At 42.1% G+C, this 26,738-nt stretch overlaps 1 protein-coding gene across 2 annotated transcripts in view; it reads right to left on the bottom strand.

Moving 5' to 3' along the window:
* Nucleotides 1–25,853, bottom strand: part of CMYA5 (cardiomyopathy associated 5) — a 115,233-nt gene extending 89,380 nt beyond the window's left edge. Inside the window, exon 1 of one of the 2 annotated variants that reach the window (XM_021077698.1) lies at nt 25,578–25,853. In XM_021077698.1, coding sequence (XP_020933357.1) covers nt 25,578–25,726 — 149 coding nt within the window. In that variant the 5' untranslated portion in view covers nt 25,727–25,853. 2 annotated transcript variants of the gene reach the window in all.

Raw genomic sequence — 26,738 nt, 5'->3', positions numbered from 1 at the left:
GAAAAAATGCTCAACATCACTGATTATTAGAGAAATGCAAATCAAAACTACTATGAGATACCACATCACACCAGTCAGAATGGCCATGATTAGTAAGTCCACAAATAACAAATGCTGGAGGTGGTGTGGAGAAAAGGGAACCCTCCTGCACTGTTGGTGGGAATGTAAACTGGTACAACCACTATGGAGAACAGTACGGAGATACCTCAGAAATCTATACAAAGAACTACCATATGACCCAGAATCCCACTCTTGAGCATACACCAGGACAAACCTTTCCTTAAAAAAGACACATGCACCTGCATGTTCACTGCAGCTCTATTCACAATAGCCAAGACATGGAAACAACCCAAATGTTCAACGACAGATTACTGGATTAGGAAGATGAGGTATATATACACAACGGAATATTACTCAGCCATAAAAAAGAACGAAATAATGCCATTTGCAGCAAAATGGATGGAACTAGAATCTCTCATTCTGAGTGAAGTAAGCCCGAAAGAGAAAGACAAATACCATATGATATCACTTATATCTGGAATCTAATATAAAGCACAAATGAACCTTTCCACAGAAAAGAAAACCACGGACTTGCAAGAATAGACTTGTGGTTGCCCAGGGGGAGGGGGAGGTTGGGGAGCTTGGGGTTAATAGATGCAAACTATTGCCTTTGGAATGGATTAGCAATGAGATCCTGCTGTGTAGCACTGGGAACTACATCTAGTCACTTATGATGGAGCATGATAATGTGCAAAAATTGAATGTGTACAGGTATGTGTAACTGGGTCAGCATGCTGTACAGTAGAAAAAAAATGGTATTGGGAAATAACTATTTTTAAAAAAAAGAAAATCAATGTGACTAAGATGGATGAAATACAATCCTTGAGATTTACTGGAATTCTCTGCTCACAGACTAATTCTCTGATAATTCCACCACAGTGTTTACTTACTGCCACCTCAAATTATTACAGTAATACCATGCATCTTCCACTTGGCAAGTTTCTTGAGAGAGAAACCATGACTCCTTACTATAGAGGAAACTGCAGTGCTGAGCCCATGGGACAGTCTGCAGAGGATAACTGCGGAAGGTGCATTTTTCACTGCAGAGAGACCTGGGTTTAGACTGTGGCTTCCCCACAGGCTGACTGTGTGAGCTTGGGTGAAGTACTTGCCCTTCCTTTCCTGAGCTTGAAAGTCATCATGGTAACAGGGAGACTAATATGAACTTCATAAGGCAGCTGTGTTGCAATGCTACGTGTAAAAGACCTCATAGGATACCAGGCAAATAACAAATGTTCCCTATGTTTGTTCTCTTCCTTTTCCTTTCCAATGCTGAATTAACCTTGTGAAGGCCAAACTTTGAGGAGCTACCGATTCACTTTGATTTATGAATAAGGCTATAATTAATTAAGACAGAAGGCATCTGTTTAACAATAATTACCTCTGGAAAGTGTAACTGAGCAAACTTGATGAGTTTTCTAATTATTCTTCCCTGCATCACTCAACTGTTACTCATTCTCTCAGACAGTCGCAATTTGTGAGTGTGCACTCTGTGTTCCAAAGACAGATTACACCCAGGCCCTAAGCAAAATAGAAATGTAAAATGAAATCTTTTTTTAGTGCCAGAATGCCACTTCTCTGATCACACTGAAACCCAAATGCAGAGAAAAGCCATTCATAAAGTTATGCTGAGAGAGCTGGTCCACCTGTACATTTCTGTGGCTGCAGAGACATCACCCCAGGCCCTATTCTGGTTCAAAACTGGCACTTACTGCAGTGAAGCTTCAGGACTGGAACATTTTAATGTGATCCTGATATGTATTCAAGTGTGAACAAGAAAGCTTTGATGTTTTCTGATAGCCTGACCAAGGAAATTAGGGAAAAGACAGTAGTGAGATAGGTGCAGTCTAAGTTGAAGTTCACTTCTGGTTTTACCTCAAAGAGTAAACAAAGCACGAATCAAGGGGAATTACTTATGTATCTAGGAGTATACTTCAACTAAGAGTGTGGGCTGAGGAGTGTTCTCTGGGGAATAGCACTACTAGAGATGGCAGTATAAGCCCAGGAATATACTCAAGCCAGGGGGTCCTGACAAATTATACTCAAAGGAGGGAAGGGGAACTGATACTCATTCATGCTCTACTCTGTTTCAGGCACACAGGATTGCCTTGTGTGTTCATATTCTCACTTACCCCACCCCAGCCACACCTACATCCTTCAGAGTTTGAGGCTCAGAGAGGTCAAGTGGTTCTCAGCAGCCTATTCTGGAGAACTGTATGTACTAAGGCTTTAACAGCTCCAGGAGAGATGCAAAGAAAGTCTGGGGAGTTCCCGTCGTGGCGCAGTGGTTAATGAATCTGACTAGGAACCAGGAGGTTGCGGGTTCGGTCCCTGCCCTTGCTCAGTGGGTTAAAGATCCGGCATTGCTGTGAGCTGTGGTGTAGGTTGCAGACGCGGCTCGGATCCCACGTTGCTGTGGCTCTGGTGTAGGCCAGTGGCTACAGCTCCGATTGGCCCCCTAGCCTGGGAACCTCCATATGCCGCAGGAGCGGCCCAAAAAAATAGCAAAAAGCCAAAAAAAAAAAAAAAAAAGAAAAAAGAAAGTCTGGAACTCTGATGCTTGAGGTCAAACTGAGATTGATCAGAACTTTTTGCTACCAGCATCTGAGTGGTATATGCTAATGTTGATGTTAGCTCACCACAAACCTCTCTTTAGGTCTATAACTCTATGTTCAATAGAGCTTAAAAATTGGCAATGGGGAGGCATGAGGATGGGAGGAATTAGTTTCTTCATATCTGAAGCAGGTTTTTTAAAATATGATGGTGGCATGTTATGGTCAAGGAATACCAACGGCAGCTTTGGGTTTCAATACTGTGATGTTCAAATGATTACTGATGTGGGGGATGGGGGAGTATTTCTGGGAATGGGGCATGACTCCACCTTTTGGGGGTTCTCATGACTAGCCCCGAGGAAGGGCACATGTGTAGCCAAGGTCTGTGGTGGGGGGAGAGGGTGTTAGAAATGCTAAGAAGTGAGAGCACTCTTGATGCTAAAAGCCAAATGCTCTCAAGCACGCTTTCATAGCAGGGATTTATCTTAAGGAAATAAAGATTATCTCATAAAATCAAGGGCAGCCAAGAGAAATGTTCAGCCCTCAAAGGGAAGAGGAAACAGGAAATCCACCAGGAATCAAGGGAGCTACTTGTCTCTCTGTCTCTGTGTTTGTCTTCCTCTCCTCTAGCATAGCCTCCTCTGTTTCTCTTGCACATGACTCGACACAGCTGCCACCAAATGGCACCTTCAGCCCCAGAGTCTACAAAATTGTCTTGGAGTTCTTAGTTTTTCTTTGTAACATACCATTATTTCAAGGACATTAAGTGATTCACCAAAAACAAAAGCAAAGGCTCCTGGCTTTCTGAAAAGGTGTTCAATTGCTTGACCCCTTTCCAATTACTACATTCCAGAGAACAAGAAGAAAGGGGTGGGAGAGCAATGGAATCTCACCACTGGCTGTTGGCCTCACCGGCCTTGATAAAGGATGGGGCCCCCTTGGGTAACAATTAGGTCCAAACAGCTTTCGCTCTCTTATGACTGGGTAGACAATAAGGTGTACTCACAGAATTCTGAGCCAGTCCTTCCCTGGTAGGTGCTCTGTTTTGGATGGATAATTTTAAAGTTTTAGAAACTAATTTAAAAAAAGATATTTCATGCAAATGAAGACAAGAAAGCAGAAGTTCAAAACTCATCTCAGACAAAACAGACTTTAAAACAAAGGCCATAAAGAAAGACAAAGAAGGACACTATTTAATAATAAAAGAATCAATTCAAGAAGAAGATATTACACTCATCAAGGTATACGCTATTATAGGAGCACCCAAATACATACAACAAATATGAACAGACATAAAAGGAGAACTTGATGGGAATACAATAATAGTAAGAGAATTTAACACCCCACTCACATCAACGGACAAATCCTCTAGAGAGAAAATCAAGAAGACAACAGAGATCATAAATGACACAATAGAAAAGTTAGACTTAATTGACATTTTCAGGAAATTACATCCAAAAAAAATCAGAATATACACTCTTTTCAAGTGCACATTGAACATTCTCAAGGATTGACCACATAGTAGGGCACAAAACTAACCTCAACAATTTTAAGAGTATAGAAATTATTTCAAGTATCTTCTCTGACCACAATGGCATGAAACTAGAAATCAACCACAGGAAAAGAAATGATAAAGAAAACTGATACAGGAGACTAAACAACATGCTACTAAAAAACCAGTGGGTCAATGAGGAAATCAAAAGCGAAATTAAAAAAATACCTCGAGACAAATGAGAGTGAAACCACAACCATTCAAAATCCATGGGATACTGCAAATGTAGTGCTTAGAGGGAAGTTCACAACAATACAGGCCTTCCTCAGAAAAGAAGAAAAATCTCAAATCAACAACTTCACCCACCACCTAAAAGAATTAGAAAAAGAAGAGCAAACAAAACCTAAAATCAGAAGGAAGGAAATCATAAAGATCAAAAAGGAAATCAATAAAATAGAGATTTAAAAAACAATAGAAAAATTCAATAAAACCAAGAGCTGACTCTTTGTAAAGGTAAACAAAATTGACAAACCTCTGGCAAGACTCACCAAGAAAAGGAGAGAAAGAGCTAAAAAAAAATAAGAAATGAAAAAGGAGAAATTTCAAAGGTTACAGCAGAACTACAAAAGCCTTATGAGAATATTATGAACAATTATATGCCAACAAATTTGACAACCTAGAAGAAATGGACAACTTTCTAGAGCCTTACAGCCTGCCACAAATGAACCAAGAAGAAACAGATCAACTGAACAGACCAATCTCTAGAAATGAAATTGAATATATAATAAAAACACTCCCTACAAACAAAAGTCCAGGACCAGATGGCTTCACAGGTGAATTTTACCAAACATACAAAGAACTGAAATCCATCCTTCTTAAACTTTTCCAAAAGGTTGAAGAAGAAGGAACACTCCCAAAGATATTCTATGAAGCCACCGTCACCCTAATACCAAAACCAGACAAAGATCTGCCAAAAATAAAATTATAAGCCAAAATCTTTGATAAATATAGATATAAAAATTCTCAACAAAATTTTTGCCAACGGAATCCAGCAACGTATAAAAAAGATCATATACCATGACCAAGTAGGATTCATCCTAGGTGCACAAGAATGGTTCAACATAGGCAAATCAATCAACATCACACACCACATTAACAAAAGAAAAGTCAAAAACCACATGATCATCTCGATAGACTCAGAAAAAGCATTTGACAAGGTCCAACATCCATTCATGATAAAAATTTAAAAAACTCTTACCAAAGTGGGTACAGAAGGAATATACCTTAACATAATAAAAGCCATTCATGAAAACCCACAGCCAATATAATATCAACTGAGAAAAGCTGAAAGCCTTCCTGCTAAAATCTGGAACAAGACAAGGATATCCATTCTTACCACTTTTATTTAATATAGTATTTGAAGTCCTAGCCACAGCAATCAGACAAATAAAAGAAATAAAAATGTATCCAAAAAGAAATTAAATGTATCCAAATATGTATATATAGACTCCAAACAAAAACCACCCAAACTGATCAATGAATTCAGCAAAATAACAGGATACAAGATTAACATTCAGAAATTGCTTCCATTTCTGGGAGTTCCCCTTGTGGGGAAGCTGAAATGAATCCATCTGGGAACCATGAGGTTGCAGGTTCGATCCCTAGCCTTGCTCAGTGGGTTAAGGATCTGGCATTGTTGTGAGCTGTGATGTAGGTCACAGACGCGCCTCTGATCTGATGTTGTTGCGGCTGCAACGTAGGCTGGCAGCTGTAGCTCCGATTGGACCCCTAGCCTGTGAACATCCATATGCTGTAGGTGCAGCCCTAAAAAACAACAAAAACAGAAGCAAATAAACATACAAAAACCCCAAGAAATTGCTTGCATTTTTGTATACTAGCAGTGAAATATTAGAAAAGGAATATAAAAACGCAACACCTTGTAAAATCACACCCAAAATATTAAATACCTAGGAATAAACCTGACCAAGGAGGTGAAAGACTTATATGCTGAGAACTATAAAACATTGATCAAGGAAATCAAAGAAGATTCAAAGAAATGAGAAGGTATTCTATGATCCTGGATTGGAAGAATTAACATCTTTAAAATAGCCATACTACCCAAAGCAATCTACAGCTCCCCAAAGCAATCTACAGATTTAAAACAATCCCTACCAAATTATTACCCATGACATTTTCCACAAACTAGAACAAATAATCCAAAAATTTACATGCAACCATAAAACACCCAAAATTGCCAAAGCAATCCTGAGGGGAAAAATAACAAGCAGGAGGCATAACTCTCCCAGACTTCAGACAATACTACAAAGCTACAGTAATCAAGTCAGTGTGCTACTGGTACAAAAAACAGACATACACACTAATGGAACAGAACCCAGAACCCAGAAATAAACCCAGAAATCTATGGTCAATTAATCTTCAACAAAGGAGGCAAGAATATAAAGTGGGAAAAAGACTCTTTACCTCTTTAGCAAGTGGTACTGGGAAAACTGGGCAGCTGCACGTAAATCAATGAAATTAGAATAGATCCATGGAGTTCCCGTTGTGGCGCAGTGGTTAACGAATCCGACTAGGAACCATGAGGTTGCGGGTTCGGTCCCTGCCCTTGCTCGGTGGGTTAACGATCCAGCGTTGCCGTGAGCTGTGGTGTAGGTTGCAGACGCGGCTCGGATCCCGCGTTGCTGTGCCTCTGGCGTAGGCCGGTGGCTACAGCTCCGATTCAACCCCTAGCCTGGGAACCTCCATATGCCGCGGGAGCGGCCCAAGAAATAGCAACAACAACAACAACAAAAAAAGACAAAAGACAAAAAAAAAAAAACCTTGGTAAAATAAAAAAAAAAAAAAGAATAGATCCTCACACCATGCACAAAAATAAATTCAAAATGTCTATAAGACTTAAACATAAGACAAGACACCATAAAACTCCTAGAAGAGAACATGGGCAAAACATTCTCTGCTATCAACCATGCTTTCTTAGGTTAGTTTCCCAAAGCAATAGAAATAAAGCAAAAATAAACCAATGAGACCTAATCAAGTTTTGCACAGCAAAGGAAACCATAAAAAAAAAAAAAAAGACAATCTACAGAATAGGAGAAAAATAGTTGAATACAATGCAACCAACAAGGGCTTAGTCTCCAAAATATACAAACAACTCATACAAGCCAGCAGCAAAAAAACCAACAACCCAATTGAAAATGGACCGAAGACCTGAATAGACATTTCTCCAAAGAAGACATAAGATGGATGGCCAATAAAAATGGTCAACATCACTAATTATTAGAAAAATGCAAATCAAAACTACACTGAGGTACCACTTCAAATCAGTCAGCATGGCCATCATTAGTAAGTCTACAAATAACACATGCCTGAGAGGGTGTGGAGAAAACAGAACTCTCCTACCCTGTTGGTGGAAATGTAAATTAACACAACCACTATGGAAAACAGTATGGAGGTACTGCAGAAAACTAAATACAGAACTACTATATGATCCAGCAATCCCACTCCTGGGCATCTATCTGGACAAAACTTTCATTCAAAAAGACACATACACCCCTATGTTCACTGCAGCACAATTCACAATAGACAAGACATGAAAACAAAGTAAATACCCAAAGACAGATGAATGGATTAAGAAGATGTGGTACACATACACAATGGAATACTACTCAGCCATAAAAAAACAAAAGAATGTCATTTACTGTAACATGGATGGAACTAGAGACTCTCACACTAAGTCAGAAAGAGAAAGACAAATACCATATGATATCACTTATATCTGGAATCTAATATATGGCACAAATGAACCTATCTACAGAAAAGAAACAAACTCATGGACATGTAGAATACACTTGTGGTTGCCAAGGGGGAGGGGGAGGGATTGGAATTGACTGGGATTTGGGGGTTAGTAGATGCAAACTATTGCATTCAGAGTGAATAAGCAATGAGATCTTGCTGTATACTACAGGGACCTCTATCTAATCACTTGAGATGGAACATGATGGGGATAATGTGAGAAAAAGAATGTATATATATATGTATAACTGGATCACATTGCTGTATAGCAGAAATTGATAGAACATTGTAAGTCAAGTATAATAAAAAAAATTTTTGTCTATTTAGGACCACTCCCAAGGCATATGCAGGTTTCCAGGCTAGGCAACCAAATGGAGCTGTAGCCGCTGGCCTATGTCACAGCCACAGCAACACAGGATCTGAGCCATGCCTGCAACCTACACCACAGCTCATGGCAATGCTGGATCCTTAACCCACTGAGCGAGGCCAGGGGTTGAACCTGTGTCCTCATGGATACTAGTCAGATTCGTTTCCAATGAGCCACAATGGGGGATCCTAATAAAAAAAATTTTTCATAAAAACTCATTTGGGAAATCTTGTACTCAGAATCCTAGCCTCCCCTCTGTGTGGGTTCTCCTCAAAACTCATCTTCCATACAGAGGTCCTCCTTTTCCCAGTTTTGCTTTCTAGGATTTCAGTTACCACAGTCAACAATGGCTCAAAGATTCAAATGGAATATTCTTGAAATAAACAATTCATAAGTTTTTAATTATGTGCCATTCAGAGAAACATGATCAAATTTTGCACCATCCCACTCCATCCCACCCCACGCAGACATCTTCTGCTCCTGACATCCAACCATCAAATTGCCTGGCTCCATGATCCAGGATCACTCAAAGCAGATGATCCTCCCTCTGACCTACTGCCAATTCAATAGTAGCCTAACCTACGTCACAATGCCTATGTCCTTTACATCCCTTTATCTCATTACGTTGGCATTTCATCATTGCACATCACCACGAGAAGAGTGAATACAGTTTAGTAAGATATTTTGAGAGAGAGATCACATTCATAAAACTTATTACAGTGTATTGGAACTGTTCTATTATTGGTTATTGTTGTTAATCTCTTACTCTTCCTGTTATCTAAATTAAACTGTGTGTATATATGTGTGTATAGAAAAAAACATAGGATATAATAGAGTTCAGTACCATCTGGGGTTTCAGAATTCAATGAGGGTCTTGGAACATACTCCCTGTGCATTAGAGGGGACTATTGCACTCTGGGCTCCTTGTCTTGACACATCGCCTTTTTTTTTGGCCACACCCACAGTGTATGGAAGTTCCCAGGCCAGTGATCAAACCCACACCACAGCAGCAACCCAAGCTATTGCAGTAGCAAGGCTAGATCCTTAATTTGTTGCACCACAAGAGAAATCCAAGATAGCTTTTATTTAGCATTAAATACCATTTTTTTCTGGATACCATCTCAGATACCAAATCATACTCAACAATTTCAGCTCATGTTCTTCTTGGACAGCTTACAGGTATAAATTTGGAAGCTTTTTTTTTTGGACTACCAAAAAAATATACTAATAGTTTTCAAAAAAAATATAACAACCAATATTCTGACATAACATTATTAAAAAGATCAAAATAATATTGAATACATCTCCAAAAATTTGAGACTTGTCCTCAAACTCTTCTAAAACTAGCTAAACAGAATCCGTGCCTCCATTTTCAAGTTACCAGAAAAGAGAATCTCATACTACTTGAGTCTCATTTCTCTGCTTGACCAGGTCGCAGCTTCCTACCTTGTGAGTTGTAGCACAATTTTCCAAAGAAGGATGGACCTAGGTATACAGACTAGAAGGATTACATGGCAATTAATTTTCTAATTACAGCAAACAGAGAGTTAACAGATTTTAATAGGGCTCTGAAACCCCAAAGCAGAAAGAGCAAAGTAGGTAAGACAAGCCATGCTGAGGCCTTAATGAAAGACACGTTTGTTTTTGTATAATAAATGGAAAGTTGAAGCTAGAATAAACAGTAATAATCAGGTTCATCTGATATTTAGTGGGGAACGATTTTCAACCTTATGTGGTTGTTGGTCATTGCTCTGGGTTGTATTTTTGATTAAATTCCCTATGGAAGTAACAACTAGCTGATTGGCTCCATTGTTTTAATAAAGTATTGTACACCCATCAAAAAAGCAAAATCTACTGCAGGACTTATTAATAAAACCAAGGATCAGGTAACAAGAACTGAAGAAATTCTTGTCCAGTGCTCATGCTGTTCTAGGGGACATGTGACACCCTTTTTGACTGCCCAGCATCTGATTTCTCTTGCCATTTGGTAAATTCCCCACTCTGGATCCCAGAGGAGGCAGAGCTGACACTGCCAGATACCATCCACTGATGACCTTCAGACCCATTCCAGGCTGATTTGAGGGCTCTTATTGGAAGAAACGGAGGTGGAGCCCCTCAATCTCTCTGGAGGTAACAGAGGTTACAGCTGGTGCAATACTGAGCGACTATTACGGAAGTGGCAACAGTACAAACAGTGACATCTACTGCCCAAAAGTAATGACCACTGTTTCCTTATCAGAGAACTTAAAAAAAAAAAAAAAGCTTTATTGGGATATAATTTACATACTACACAATTCACCCACTTAAAGTGTATAATTCATTGGCTTTTAGTATATCCGCAGAGTGGTGCAAACATTACCACACCATTTAAAACATTTTCATCCCCCCAAAATTAACCCCATACCCCTTAAACATCATCCCCCAGGTCCTCTCCCTATCTCCCTCCCAGTTCTAGGTAACCACTAATCTACTTTCTGTCTCGAAAGATTTGCCTATTCTGGATATTTCATAATGGAAATATACAATACGTGATCCTTCGTTCACACAGCATACTGTTTTCAAGGTTGAGGCATGTTGTAGCAAGAATCAGTATTTCGTTCCTTTTTAAGGCTAAATCATATTTCATTGTATGACTATACCAAACTTTCTTTATTCACTCAATAGTTGATGGACATTTCAGTGGTTTCCACTTTTTGGCTATTAGGAATAATGCTGCTAGGAACACTTGTGTACAAGTTTTTTGGTGGACATAGTTGTTCACTGCTCTTGAGTATATACCTAGGAGTCGAATTGCTAGGTCATATTGAAATAAGAGTTTTGACTAGAGAAACACCCCCCACCCCCCTACACCCCTACTGAGGAGGCAGCTACCTGCCTGTCAGCAGCTTTGCCTACCCCATACCGCCCTTCTTGTAATCCTGTAGCCTTATGTCCTTGCTAGCAGCTCTGCTAGCTGTGCTCCAAGGATTGTTTATCAGTTTTGTTTTTGTAATCTTTTTTTTTTTTTTTTTCCCTTTTCAGGGCCACGCCTGTGGCATATGGAGGTTCCCAGGCTAGGGGTCTAATCGGAGCTGCAGCCACCAGCCTATGCCACAGCCACAGCAGTGTGGGATCTGAGCCACATCTGCAACCTACACTACAGCTCACAGCAATGCCAGATCCTTAACTGGCTGAGCAAGGCCAGGAATCAAACCCACAACCTCATGGTTCCTAGTCATGATTTGTTAACCACTGAGCCACAACCAGAACTACCCTGTTTTTGTAATCTTGCTTACTCAGCTTCTTAGGCAGGAACACCATCTGCTAGGGGAAGGTGGGGGGGTTGGGGGGGGTGGGACAAGACTGGGAAGTCTGTATTGTATAAAAGCTACCCAGAACAAAGACCTTGTGCTGCAGACTCTGGAGGCAACTCCTCTGAGCCTCCACTGGTGCTGAATAAACCCGGCTATTCCACATCTTGGGGTGCTGCCTGTCTCTTTCTGCTGCCATGGTTTCTGTAACAACATGGTAACTCTATGCTTACTATTTTGAGGAACTTCCAGATTGTTTTCCAAAGCCGCTGCAACCCCACAGCAGTATATAGGGATTCTGATTTTTCCATATTGTCACCAACACTTGCTATTGTTTGTCTTTTTTATTATAGCCACCTTAGCAGGTGGGAAGTTGTGCCTTGCTGTCGTTCTGATGTGCACTCCCCTGATAGTTAATGATGGTGAGCATCTTTTCATGTGCTCACTGGACATTGGTATGCCGTCTTTGAGACCTGTTGGTTCAGATCCTTTGCCCATTTTTAAATCGGGTTATTTGTCTTTCCATAATTGGATCATATAGGTCATCAGACCAGTTTTGAGGCATGGTTTTAAGGATTGTTCCTAGCTACCTAAACCTACTCTTCCACAATTCTCATGATTCTATGAGCTACCAATATAATTTAAATAAAGTCATTTTCTGTTTAAATTGGCCACAGTTAACTTGTATGGCAACTCCAAACCCTGAATGACACAGACTCTGGAATCCAAGGCAGCAGATTTCATCTAGAGAAAATCACCTACATAAGACTTTCCTGGCAAATGGAAACCTATTCAGTGGCAGTACTGTTACTGAAGCTTAGGTTTCTAAATTTATAATTCTAAACTCTTAAACTATGCAAATTCAGTCCAAGGGAACTTATGGGACTGACAAGTGGAAACTTTGGCAGGTTGAGTAGCAAGTAGGAACTGGAGCAGAGAGAAACAGAAACCTCAAGTTTCTTGCCATTTTCCTCCAACATAATAAAGTAGGCCATTGATTCTTATAAGTTATTCAGATGATAAGGTCCTGACTTTCTGATGCTGGCAGTCCTCTCTCTGCCTTGGTCCTGTATCTCCCTGATCATCTAGGTTGCTCTCCGGGGACTCCACTAGGCTTTTCTTCCAAAAGGTCAACTGTGTAAATTAAGTGGGAGTCCTAATTCTGTTGGCCAACTGAACTACACATTTGGTCATCAGGCAATTTTAGTTCCAATATCAACACTGCTAACTTTGAGGATGCTTTCTCCCCATCCCCGTGCCTTTTTTGTATTCTAGATTCTCCAAGGAGTCAGGGAAATAATATCACTCCCTCTCAGAGCTATTAGTGATCTGAGGACAAGGGTTTAGAGAAAGCTGGTTTTTTGTTTGTTTGTTTGTTTATCTTGCAGTTTGCTAGGTAATATCCTTAGCTCCCTCCTCTGCAAAGAATAGACTGGGGAGGCCATCTGCCTTTAGTGCCCTCTCACTCTTCTTCTAAGCACCCACTTTTCCCTCTTCTTTCAGGAGAGCTTTTTAGATCCCATATCCAAAGGGAATTGTTCCAAAGGGAATCCAATCTAAAACAGATGCAGACAGGTTTACTAACCCTCTCCCAAGTATTTGCATTTCTACGTCATTAATCTCTTTACTGACTTGCATTTTCCAAATTCAAGACAATTCTGTTTTCATTCTCCATGCCATGGTTTTGGCAACTAAGAACAAGGTGCTTGAAGAATGGTGTTGATCTGAGAGAAAGAAACATGAGATCCTAAAATGCAACACTTTGTGGTATAATCCAAACAATGATTCAGTTAACCACCATTTCATAAGCACCTACTGTGTGCCCAATACTGTGTTCTAGCTGCTAGAGATAACAGCAGAGAAGAAAAGCAATGCCTCTGCCCTCAGGGAGCTTCCAGTCTAGTAGTGGCAGTAAACAATCAATAAACAAAAAAAAAAAAAAAAAAAAAAAAACCATTTCAGATAGTGATAGGTACCAAGAAGAGGAATATGAAATAATGAATGATGTGAAAGCTATGAAGAAAGCCCATTAGGCAGGGTGGTTTCGGAAAGGCTCTTTAGGAAAGTGGCATTTGCACTGCAACCTGAAAGGTGAATTTGGGGAAGAAACATTCTAGGGAGAGAAAAGGGCAAATGTGCAGAACCATATGCAAAGACACGCTTAGCAGGCAAGAGATTCAGAAAGAAGCCAGTGTGGTTGGAATATGGTGAACAAAGAAGAAGGGGATGAGATGAGCTGAGAGGTAAGCCACTCAGGTGGGCCTTGGAAGCCATGGTACAGATGCAAAGAGGTTCTTTTGCTCCAAGTCATATAGCTAGTAAGTAGTGGAGCCAGGAGGATAATCCAGGTCTTTTTAATCCCATCAAGTGTTTTTGCTTTATGCCCCAAATGGTGATTTACTGAATTCTTTTACTGATTCACTGAAGTCCTTCTTGGAGATCCTAAAACTCTAAGAAGAGTCAGACTGTTGTCTCACTCTCTTCTCTTCATTCTCTCTTGAAAAAACAAACAAACAAAAAAAAAACTAGATGCGCAAACTTCAAAGTGAGGAAGGAGATAGATGGGCAGCCTAAGAAGCTAGAATCTGTTCTTTGTGGACAGATACTTCAAGATAAAGATAATGGCAGGAGCAAGGAAAAGCTGAGTCCTGCTTGGGTGAAAAATAAGGAAGCCATATAATTCTCATTCCTAGGATCAAGGAGACCTCTCAAACTACACATGTGCAGAAAGGTTCCGCAGGGGTCAGAGAAGGGAGGAGGCCCTAGCCCATAACATATCCTGCCAACATCCTAGAGGCCCTCACACTGGAATCCATCTTGGCTAAAAGATGTGTGCACACATCTGGGAAGGCCCTGATTCAGACCAAATATGGACACAAAGCCAAACAAAGAAAATGGCCAGAGGGAACCAGAAAACTGCCCCCATGTAAATGATTTAAATCACCCCCAAGTGCACAACTCCCACCGAGCCTGCCCATGTGTCCTTTTCAGACATACTCTGCTACTAATGAACCCTTTACCTATTTCACTATTTTCCATCTCTTTGCTGAAATTCCTTCTCCGAAGAAGAGCCAGAGCCCTGCTTCTAGCCACTAGACCCTGATGGTCTAGTAACTGGGATTTGGTGCTTTTGTTGCCATGGCCCTGGTTCAATTCCCAGTCAGGGAACTAAGAACCTGCTTCAAGCCATCATAAATGCATACTGCAGCAACCCCCTCACACCCTGCCCCATACCAAAAGTGTACCATGCTAAATCCAATACAAATTCTGTCCTTTTTTTTTAATTGTCTTTTTAGCTTCATACCGGTGGCATATGGAAGTTATCAGGCTAGGGGTCCAAGTGGAGATGCTGCTGCCAACCTATACCACAGCCCCAGCAACTCAGGATCTGAGCTGTGTCCGCAGCCTATGCCACAGCTCACGGCAATGCCGGATCCTTAACCCACTGAGCAGGCCCAGGGATCGAAAGCACTTCCTCATGGATAATAGTCAGGTTTGTCACCGCTAAGCCACAAAGGGCACTCCCACAAATTCTGTCCTTTAAATGGAGGATCTGATTTTTTGGGGGTAGGGAGGTCGGATCTGCAGTACAAGGAAGTTCTCAGACCAGGGACTGCATCCAAGCTGCCATTGTGACCTACGCCACAGCTGCAGCAATGTCAGATCCTTAACGCACTGCAATGGACCAAAGATTGAACTCACACCGTTGCAGAGTCAACACCAGATCCTTAACCTGTTACACCATAGCAGAAATTCCATTATAGATACTATAAATAAATACCTATTGAATATTTATCATAGGACACCATAGAGCATTCAGAGAAGTTATTTTGGTATTACTATGTTTGACCTTTGAAAATTCAAGTACACTGGATTGCTTAACATCTATTTTTAAACATAAGACCTACTCTCCCTATTACACATTGGAAACTTAATACAGTTAAGTTGCTGGTCAGATTAGCTACTACATAGATTGTCTGGGTATTTTATGCTCTGCTTTTAAAATTATAAATAAATTGAAATAATTAGTTTTTAAAATTAAATGCAAGCTCCTGTCATGGCTCAGGGGAAATGAATCTGACTAGTATCCATGAGGACGCAGGTATGATCCCTGGCCTCACTCAGTGCATTAAGGATCCGGCATTGCTGTGAGCTGTGGTATAGGTTGCAGAAGCAGGTTGGACCTGGCGTTGCTGTGGCTGTGGTATAGGCTAGTGGCTATAGCTCCGATTCAGCCCCTAACCTGGGAACTTCCATATGCCACAGGTGTGGCCCTAAAAAAAAGAAAGAGAGAGAGAAGAAGGAAGGGAGGGAGGAAGGAGGAGAGGAAGGAAGGAATAAATTAGTTAATAAGGACCAGAAGTGTGTAAAATCTTGAGATGAGCACTGAATGCATGAGTGTTCCAGCGCTGGCTCTATCATTAGACTATGGTTAGACTCCTATCATACTTACTAGCCCTCTAACATTAAGACAATTACTCATGATTGCTAAGTCTCCACCTTCTCTTCCATAAAATGAGGATGAAAACAATGCCTGTATCATACAGCAACTGTGAAAATGACTCAAAATAACAAGTGACTGTGCTTGGAACAGGCTAGCTACTCCTTGAGTCGATGTTGGTTTCCTTTCCTTCTCTGGGTCTCTGTTCACTCTTCAGAAACATAAACCAGCCAGGAGATGATGATAAAGTCACATGTAGGATAAGTGTCATTAGCAGCCAGGCTTTCCTGCAATACCTGGATCATAGGACAAGGAGGCCTCCTGCTATAGGCAGATACAGAAGTTGCTGGCCAGACGACATGGGGACTGCCAGAAAATTCCCCGTGGAATGAGCAGGAGGCCTAATAGACTGGGACTTGAAGGACCAGGGTCCTGGTCAAACCCTACCTCTGCTCCCCAGGCCCAATTCATTTGACCAATGCATTCTCTTCAGCTATTGACTTATGAGATGACTTGTTGAATGTCTAATCTCTCCAGAGACTCAACTCTTAAAGATAAGGAGCTCTGTTTTGTTCACTCATTTCCAGGCCTAATTTGCTTTGTTTCATACACAGATGGCTGTCAACAAATATTTGTTGAATGCATCAGCTTCTTTTCTTATAGTAGATGCACTTCTGAAATGGGAGGCATCTCATATTTAGCTAAGCTACACCGTGGCATTGCTGCCGTGGCATCACTGCCGTGGCATCCATTTTGTTGGGCCAAGTGGCCTTCAGAGGGGGCCTTAAACTGACACCGGCTCCCTCATGCAAGAACATGCCCTGGCGACAGTCCTCAGACAAAGTTCCTGATATGACTTCTCCAACAGTCCTTGTGATCAATGGTCTCCCCTGCAGTCCAGAGCCTTCCTCTAGTGAGTCCCTTAGATAAGACCTCTGCGACCTTGATCAAATCCCATTCATTTTGGTTTGCACTGAGTGATCCGGCCTTAGTCCAAGAACCCCTAAAACACTCCATCCAGAGACCCTCATGAAGCCATGTGTCCTGGGGTCTGCCTCTCTCTCTGCCTTGACCTCCCTGTGTGGCCCCTTGAGGAATGTGCCATGCACTTCCTCCAGGATTTGCAAGTAGTCAACTTCTGTGGTTCAATTTCTCTTGCAGATTTTGTTGAACTGCTACTCACCACCCAGCACCCTATATTCCACTCAATAAATGTTATTTTAACAAAGTCATTACAGGAAGAAACTCACTTTATTTACAAATCAAGAATTTTAAATGCTGTAGTGAACTCAGCCATAAAGAAGAAACTTGTGATGAGTGCAGATTTCTGTTTAGCATGTGGATTTTTTTTCTTTCTTTCTTAGAGAGAGAAGTGTACCCCAAATAAGAAAACACAGTAATGATTCCACGAGAGGGCTTTGAACATTTGCTTTGATAGCATCAATTAATCTTCCCACATATCTCAGACTTTTATCAGATTAGGATGTGGAATTTTGGAAATGAATACACTCCAATTGCCTTAACAGAACACTTTTCTCTGGGCAAAAAGCAAAGCCTATTCTTATCCTTCCATCGGATGATCGGGCTCAAGGGTCAGTCTACAGAGGCTTCCTGACGAGTCACAGAAAGTGGGAATGATAACCACAGACATCCTAATTGAACAATCCCTCAGTTCTTATCACTGTCCCTTGAAGCTACTGTGTTTCCAGAGTCCCTGGCTCTTGTCAATCCCTGGAAAATGAATGGTCAGCAACTAATGAAATTCTACCTCATCTAACAGGTTCAACATCCCAATGAAGTTTGCTTCTCTAGGGAGTCTGCGTGGCTTGACACTCACTTACTCATTCATTCATTCATTTATTTTTGCCATACACTTACTCACTGAACAAATATTCCGAGTCCTGGAAATAGAGAGTGATTCTCAATGAGAAAAAGAAAGCTTAGACAGAGTAATAATTAGCACAAGAGCTGAACCAGGAACTAAAGAATATCCAATCACACATATTATGGCTGGAATATCTTTCTGCCCAGCTGCAGTATCACCTCTGCAAAACCTCTCTAAATTTCATTATAAGAATAATACATGTCTTTTCTCTATTCCTTTGTTAATATTCTTAGTGTAATGCTTATGACATTATGTTGGGTTAACTGCGCCTCTCACCAGGCTGTGAGCTCCTTAAGAAGGAACCGGGCTATCCAATCACGCTGATGTCCCTGGTGCCAACACATAGAACAAGGTATTATCAGGCCAGTATGGTCCAGTATGGTAGCCACTAGCCCCACATGGCTAATGAGCACTTGAAATGTAGCCAGGTGGAGGGAATTAAGATGTACCATCAATGTAAAACATCAAATTGCAAAGATTTAGCACACAAAAAAGTAAAATATCCCATGAATAGTTTTCATACTGACTACATGTTGAAATGATAATACTTTGGATACTGAGTTGAATAAAATATAGTATTAAAATTAATCTCACCTGTTTCTTTTTACTCTTTTCACGTGGCTATGAGAAAATTCAAAATGATGTGTGTGGGTCACACTGTAAGTATTTTATTATCCACTATTTCTGTAAGATAATATTGGAGTAAACCAAAGATTACTTTTATGGTACAAATCAGATCCAGTCTCTTGCAGCTGATTCCCTTGAGGTTTTGTTGTTGTTGTTGTTGTATTTTTTTGTGTTGTTTTGATAGGAAGGAAGGGGAATTTGAGCTCCGGTTCAGAATATCTGGGAAATATAAGACACTTTTTTTTTTTTAAAACAAAATTCTATCAGTTAATATGTCCTGCCCTTTAGTAGGTTTGCTGTTTTAAAGCAAAAACATCCAGCTCTTGCTGTAGCCCCGTATATTGAGTCAAAGTCTCGCCAAGGGCATGTAATTCCCCTGCAGCCAACACTTAAATAGCTCTTCAATTTCTGGCTCCAAGTGCCTCTGTTTTATCTTCTCCCTCAGTCTCTGGCATCCTAAGCAGTCACCCCTCCCATCTCAGCTCTTTCCACTGACCTCCAAAGAGGACTGGCTCAAATAACACCCCTGTCAAAACACCTAGGTAAGCACAGCAGTGGGAGACATCATATAAATAGATAAAGGGCAACAGAGTACGTGCCATACTGATAACAAAAACTATTTACAAACTCCCCTCACCTTCCAACAGGTTTGTTTCTTACAATGATTAATTAAACATAAATGTCACTAATAATTTTAACTCTATCAGCTTAAGCAGACCTTTCTTATATAGGCCCTGGCCAAGTTGTCAACAAAGGTGATTTTTAAGTTTTAGGTACCCCTGTTGCAAAACTCCTCTATGTTGAAATAGAGAATTTAAAATTGACCCACAGAAAATGATCCAAAACAAAAATTCTGAAAAATTTCTGAGTGATCTGTGGGAAAGACTAAAGAGTTGGTTTTTGGTGGACTAGTCAGAAAAATACGAAAATCATGAGGGTCTATGTACATATCTTCCTCCATATAGGAAACCATAAGCTTGAGACATGTCATATAGTATTTGGCACACAGTAGGTGTTCAATGAATATATGAATGTATAGGTGCTTACCATTTAATAGGATAATGCAATCACCATAGTTTTCTTGTGTGTTTTTTAAAACCCTACATGGTACAGTAGAAAGAAGCTAGCTTTCTATTTTACTCAGAATAAAATTTGAAATCTTTACCACCATCTACAAAGTCCTTTCTGATCTGCAACCCAATCACCTCGCAGGCTCATCTCCCAGCACTCTCCCCCTTGTTTACTCTGCTCCAGCAACGGGACTTCCTTGTACTCCTCAAACAAGCCGCACACATTTCTGCCTGGGTGCTGTTGCACCAGCCTCTCCTCTTTGCCTGGATCATTCATTCCTTCAGCCTCTTCTCGTGTCAGCTCATCACAGAGGCTTCCTTTATCCACTGATCCCAAACAGCACAACACCTACCCTACTGTATTCCTCTTCATATCACTTATTGCCAACTGATATATTACCTATTTTTTTATTTGTCTCCCCAACCTGGAAAGTCACGCCCAGGAGGGCAGGGACTTGGTTCATCTTATTCACTGCCTTATCCTTTGTGCCTAGAAAGTGCCTGGCATATACTAGGAGTTCAATAAATAGTGTTGAATGAATAAATTAATGAACACGAGACTGGAGTCCAGACAAGTGGATCTAGTCCTGATTCTACAGCTTAAAGCTGTGTGACTTTGAAGAAATGTCCCCTGATACTCAGTTTCTGAATGTGCAAAAGTATTGGTTGGAAAGTGACATTTCTATGGCCTCTCCCAGCTCTCAAATCCTGGGGATTTTACAGAGATGCTTTTAACATGTAACTTTTATATGAAGTTTCAGCAATATGGAAATCTTTTTTTTTTTTTTTTTTTTGATGTTCACGAATGATAAGCCCTCTGGGCACTTGCTTCTGATTGAAGACACTGCTCCAAAGGCCCCCAGTGAAGCCCTCGTCAATCTTTCCAGAAAGGATAGACCCCAAGACTTTCTCCCTACTTTGAGATATTTCATACAGGCCTTTTCTTCCTTAAATCTCTTATAAAGTTAACGATGTAATTATATTTTTCTGTTTCTCCACCTAGAATGTGAATATCCTGAGGACAGTAATGGAGTCTAAGCAATTTTTCATAACCCCAGCATGGTCCATGGCAAGTAGTAAGCTTTCCGTGAATGTTTAGTGAATGAAGTACAAGGAAGGCAAAGTGGAAAAGGACCATTTCTCATGCTGAACAGGAAGCAATCAGTACTGGCAGCCAAGCTACCTGGGCATAGGGTAGCTTGGCTGCCAATACTGATTCATCTGAAGGGATGGAAAAACTACAACTTACTGAGAACCTACTAAAGGCCAAAAACTTTTTTTTTTTTTTTTTTTTTGTCTTTTGTCATTTTAGGGCCTCACCGGTGGCATTCGGAGGTTCCCAGGCCAGGAGTCTAAATCAGAGCTGTAGCCACTGGCCTACACCGCAGCCACAGCAATGCTGGATCTGAGCCATGTCTGCGACCTACCCACAGCCACAGCAATGCTGGATCCTTAACCCACTGAGAGAAACCAGGGATCGAACCCATGTCCTCATGGATACTAGTCAGGTTTGTTAACCACTGAGCCACGAAGGGAACTCCTCCCCTTTTTTTTTCCAAAGTCTAATGTTCACATAGTTTATTTAACCCTTTGACAACCTTATGAATAAGGAATTATTATTAATTATCCCCTTTTACAAATCTGTAAAATTTATCCCGTTGGGTAATTTTGGAGCTCAGAGAGGAGAGGGTATTTGTCTACGATGGAATAGCAAACAGGGTTTCCATTCAGGCCTCTCCATGCCACATATCATATTCATATCACTGAATGATCTATGAGAAGGGGACTTCTCTGATCCAATATAAATATTAACATGTGTAGTGGTGAGCTTTCCTACACTAAAATGCATTTTAACAATTAAAGGTGATTTTTTTTCCCCCTTGATTCAGAAAGGCGGCTACAGGTAATTCTATATATTATTCCTGGAAGGCCAAATAAAGATTACTCTTTGTATCTTTTAAATTTTTAAAAGTAAACTTTGGGCTTTTTTTTTGATAATAGAATATACTTCCTGGAGTTTCCGTCGTGGCTCAGTGGTTGACGAATCCAACTAGGAACCATGGCCTTGCTCAGTGGGTTGAGGATCCGGCATTGCTGTGAGCTGTGGTGTAGGTTGCAGATGCGGCTCAGATCCTGCATTGCTGTGGCTCTGGTGTAGGCCAGTGGCTGCAGCTCCAATTCAACCCCTAGCCTGGGAACCTCCATATGCCGCGGGAAGCGGCCCAAGAAATGGCAAAAAAGACAAAAAAAAAAAAAAATATATACATATATATATATATATGTGTATATATATATATACTTCCTGCTTATTATAGAAAAATCAAAAAAATGTAGATTAAACATAAAGAAAAAATGTTAGCCATTATCCTATCACTCAGAGACGGAACACTATTAACTGTTTTTAATTTTAAGGTTAGTAAAAAGTAACATAACCTTTATCTTATTTATTATGTTAACCTTTATTAACCTTTTAAGTGTTTTTCCAGTACATACTTTATAATGAGATCATTCTAAATCATAGTATGAATATTTTTTCAAATTCAATATATACATTTTCCATAGTGTTAGAATTCTTTATAAATAACATTTTAATAATGGCATAATAATACCACATCATTATATCACTATTACTTAAGCTATTTCCATTTATTTACCTTTTTTTTTTTTTCTTTTTTGGCCATCTTACAGCATATGTTGTTCCTGGACCAGGGATCAGATCCGAGCCACAGCTGCAACCTAAGCTGCAGCTGTAGCAACACCAGATACTTAATCTACTGTGTGGTCCCCAAGATCAAACCTGTGACCCAGCGCTCCCAAGACACTGCTGATTCCATTGTGCCGCCTCTGGAATTCCCATTTATTTATTTTTATGTACCTCTCAATTAAAAAAAATAAGTTTGTAATTCAATGTCTGGGAATGGTTCTGCTCTCTAAGGAAAGGCAAAGACAAATTTTCCACTCAAGAAGAGGAAAACTCTCATGATTCAGATGAGGTCTTAATTTTCCTCTAATAACATTTCCATGTAGAAGCCAGTTGGAGCCATTCATATTTCCCCTACAGTAAGGAAGGTCCTCTCCTCTGAAAGAAGGGAGGCAGTGGAAGTCTAGCTGTGGCTGGGAGTAAACAGCCCCAGGCTCACACCTTTTTGTTTGTTTGTTTTAGGGCCACACCTTCGGCAGCTGCAAGTTCCCAGGCTAGGTGTCAAATTGGATCTGTAGCCACACACACAGCCATAGCAACACCAGATTCGAGCTGCATCTGCAACCTACACCACAGCTCATGGCAACACCGGTCCTCAACCCACTGAGCGATGCCAGGGATCAAACCCACATCCTCATGGATCCTAGCTGGGCCCGTTACTGCTGAGCTCTGAGGGGAACTCCGCCAGGCTCACATCTTGGTTCTTACATTTACTTGCCTCATCCCCTCAGTAGATTTTATCAGAACAGGTACCTCAGAGTGTTGGTGGGAGGGTTTAAAATGAGAAAACATATGTAAACTCTTAGTAGTGAGACTGGCATGGAGTGAGTAAACCCTCTCTTAATTGTAAAACTTTGATGGAGGATCTGAGAGGAAGAAGGTCTCCTGATTCTTACTTCTGCAAATTAGAGAACATTCCAAGCTCTCACCTGTAGTCCGAGAAGAAAAAAGAACTTCGGGCCATGTTTGTAAACTCATGCCCATCAAACAGTTTGATTTCTGACCACATCTTTTTTTGCTTTTTAGGGCCACACCTGAGGCTCATGGAGGTTCCCTGCCTAGGGATTTTATCAAAGCCACAGCTGCCAGCCAACGCCACAGCCACAGTCATGCTAGATCCAAGCCGCGTCTTTGACCTACACCACAGCTCACGGCAACACTGGATCCTTAACTGACTGAGCGAGGCCAGGGATGGAACCCTCAACCTCATGGTTCCTAGTCGGATTCGTTTCCACTGTGACACGACGGGAACTCCTCTGTCCACACTTTTAGGTACAAGAAATTCGCAGATTCCTGGTTCCCACAGGAGTGCCTTCCAACTGACACCTCTCCTGAAAGGAGCTACAGCTGCACCTCCTGTCCACTTGCCCCCACCGTGCCACAGTCCTTACACATCTCCTTTCCTTCTCTCTGCTACTGGCACTTCTCTGATCTACTCTGCTCCCTTGTGGTGTCCACCCTATGGTGTGTCGTCAGAGCAGGCTGAATGACGTTTACTGAAGGTAAGTCCTATCTTTACCTGAAGATCTGGACCTTTTTTAAAGAGCAATTCACCTCCAAAGTGCTACTGTGAATCACTGTCAGTTGCTCCCATTTTAAAGTAAATGGGTTTTCAGATTCTGGAGAGAGGGGCCACAAATTTTCACTGGGCAAGGATATGAGGATGCCTATTACCATTAAGAGAAAAATGCCATTGGGGTTCCCATTGTGGCGCAGCAGAAACGAATCCGATTAGGAATCTTGAGGTTTCGGGTTTGATCCCTGGCCTCGATCAGTGGGTTCAGCATCTGGTGTTGCCATGAGCTGTAGTGTAGGTTGCTGTTGCTGTGGCTGTGGTGTAGGCTGGCAGCTGTAGCTCCGATTCGACCCCTAGCCTGGGAACCTCCATATGCCTCAGGTAAGTCCCAAAAAGCAAAAAAAAAAAAAAAAGAAAAAGAGAAATGCCGTAAAGGCTAGGATTGACAGACTTGCCCTTCTCAGTACTTCCGAGGAACCACAGGTCCCTTACTCCTTGTTCCATCTCCCACAAGTCCCTTCTCTTCTCCATCTCCTGCCTATCATGCCCACTCCTTCTGGAGGCAACCACAGAATTACATTTCCTTTTGACCTTGCACAGAAGGTCTGTCCTTCCCGCCCCTCTCATATATTTAGCACACTGTTTTATGGTCCCCATATTGCTTCCAAACTTCTTCCATAAAGCCTTTGAGGGCAGGGACTGTGCCGGCCTCCCACTTAGTAGTTACATGGTAAATTTGTGTCCGAAATTCCAGACTTCTTATCTGACAATTCGCCCTAATCAGTGCCACTCTGTGGGGTTTTTCAGCTTCAGCTCTGCTGGCTTTGATTAAGCAGCACTTCTAACTTTGGATAAGATGGGCACATCCATCTGTCACCTACAAAGCCTTTGTACTGATATTAATAGACTTAGGAAGGGGACAGAACTGAGGGACAAAACAAAAAACAAACAAAACCCCTAAAACTAAAAAACAAACCCTCAAACCCCATACTCAAAGAGAACCAGGAAAAGCAGAAACAAATCCAAATGGAGAGATGACTCCTATTACTTTCGTTTCAGGGCCTACATTAGAGGGATGCAGAGAGATAGAAATGGAGGGAGACCCATAATTTTATATAGTACTACCTAGTTATATTCACATGCACTGAAAGGTTGATATTTAAGAGAAAAAAACCACCACCACCAACAGAATTTTAAGAATAGGAGCGCCTGAAATCCGTGCTTTCCTCCAGAGAATTATGAGCTTTGTACCAAAATTAGGTCCTCCTCTAGCAGTGCTGGGCATCCAAGAGACCTCCAGTCATCTGAAGTTTCCAGAGCAGGCATCTCCGCCTCCACCTGCACCCCACACCCTCTTCTCCTCTAACTAAGGCTTTCAAAATTGTTGCTAGGCTTTGGGCCAAAGCTAAGCGTTTCAGCCCAAATCAGCAGTTAGGGAGGACGCGAAGTAAATCCCCAGGAATAAACAAGAGCCGAAAGTCACAAGGAGCTGCCTGGGGGGGAGGGGTGGTAATGAAGGAGGAAGGGGGGATGGGGAGGGATGAACTTTGCTGCTGCAGGCGGGCCTGTCACTCCAGCTGACACAGGCACCTTCACCTTCAAGTTTTTCACCAAGTCAGCGCCCCCACAGAGAAAGTGCTTAGCTCGAGGAACGTGAACTCCAGCGCGCTCGAAAAGAGGAAAAGGAAGGGGGCGGCGTTTCCCCGCGCAGCACCTGCCCTCCCCGACGGCCGCACTCGGGGCCCGGAGCAAGGGCTCCACGCTACCTGGCGTCCGGCTCCGACTCCGACTCCGCGGCCGTCTCGCCCTCCTCGCCCTCCGACTCCTCCTCGGTGTCCAGCTCCCGGGTCGCCTCCTCGTCCCCATCGGAGCTGAGGGCGCTCTCCGCGGCGTGGTTGCTGTCGCTGCTCGCCATCGCGCCTCGCCCGGGCCGGAGCTGGAGCCGGAACCGCCCGCGCCGCGCCTGGTGTTCTCCCTCTGAGGGCGCCTCCGGCCTGGCCCGGCCCTGCCCTGTCCCGGCGGGGCGTCTCGGGTTCCCGCCCGGGGGCGGGCGAGCCCCGCTACTTTAAATAGAAGGCGTCAAAAAGTTTCGCCACCGAGGTTCGGGGGCCCGGGCTCAGCTTGTCCTCTTCCCCGCGCGTCTGCCAACTCCCCCCAGCCCTCCCCGCCCCAGTTTGGACAGATCCTGGGCAGGCCGTTTGCGCGGCGGGAGAACATCCCTCCGAGGGGCGCAGGCTCCCGCTGCACCCGGGAATTGGAAGGGGGAAAGGCACCGGGCCGCTCCAGCCTCTCTTTGCCCTCAAGTGGGTTTGGAGCCCAGCTGAGCTTCTCCATGGGCCCTCATCACAACCAAGTAACTACCCTTACAGCGAGAGCAGAGTACTTAAGACTAGTTCAGGCAGTGGTAATTATCCCCTTAAACTTTGCTGTGGTCGGTTTAACTGCAGTGCTAGTTTTAGAAATGAGAAAAACTCTCAGAAAGGCTTGAGTTCCTAGCTGGCTCAGGGTCTCCTTGCTAGTAAAGCGACCCAGTGGGAAACAAAGTCTGCCCATTTCAGAAACCCAGTTTTGAACCATGGATCAGTATTGGTTCCCTTCATATCTGCAAATCACTACGTTGTGTATTCTCCTCAGTGACCCCTGGATTATTCAGCCAGGAACTGTTATCTTCATAAATCTTAAATTTGTGAATAAGGAATAATTTCCCCCACGTTGGCCAAAATCTGTTGTGTCTGGAACTCAACCCCAAAAATCCAGATCTTTAGTTGGATCCTGTTATGCTAATGCTTAAGAGCCCTCAGTGGCTTCCAACTGTGCAAAGACTGAAAAGCTCAAGCTCTTCAGGAAGAGAAGTGCTAAAAACACCCCACAACTTACAACCCTTATCTTACCTTGTGGTCTCATCTTTGGAAGTCAGGACTTCCTAG

The sequence above is a fragment of the Sus scrofa genome, chromosome 2 (assembly GCF_000003025.6).
Source record: "Sus scrofa isolate TJ Tabasco breed Duroc chromosome 2, Sscrofa11.1, whole genome shotgun sequence".
Taxonomy (NCBI): domain Eukaryota; kingdom Metazoa; phylum Chordata; class Mammalia; order Artiodactyla; family Suidae; genus Sus; species Sus scrofa.
The sequence above is the reverse complement of the archived record's forward strand: the minus strand, read 5'-3'. Positions and strand labels throughout refer to the sequence as shown.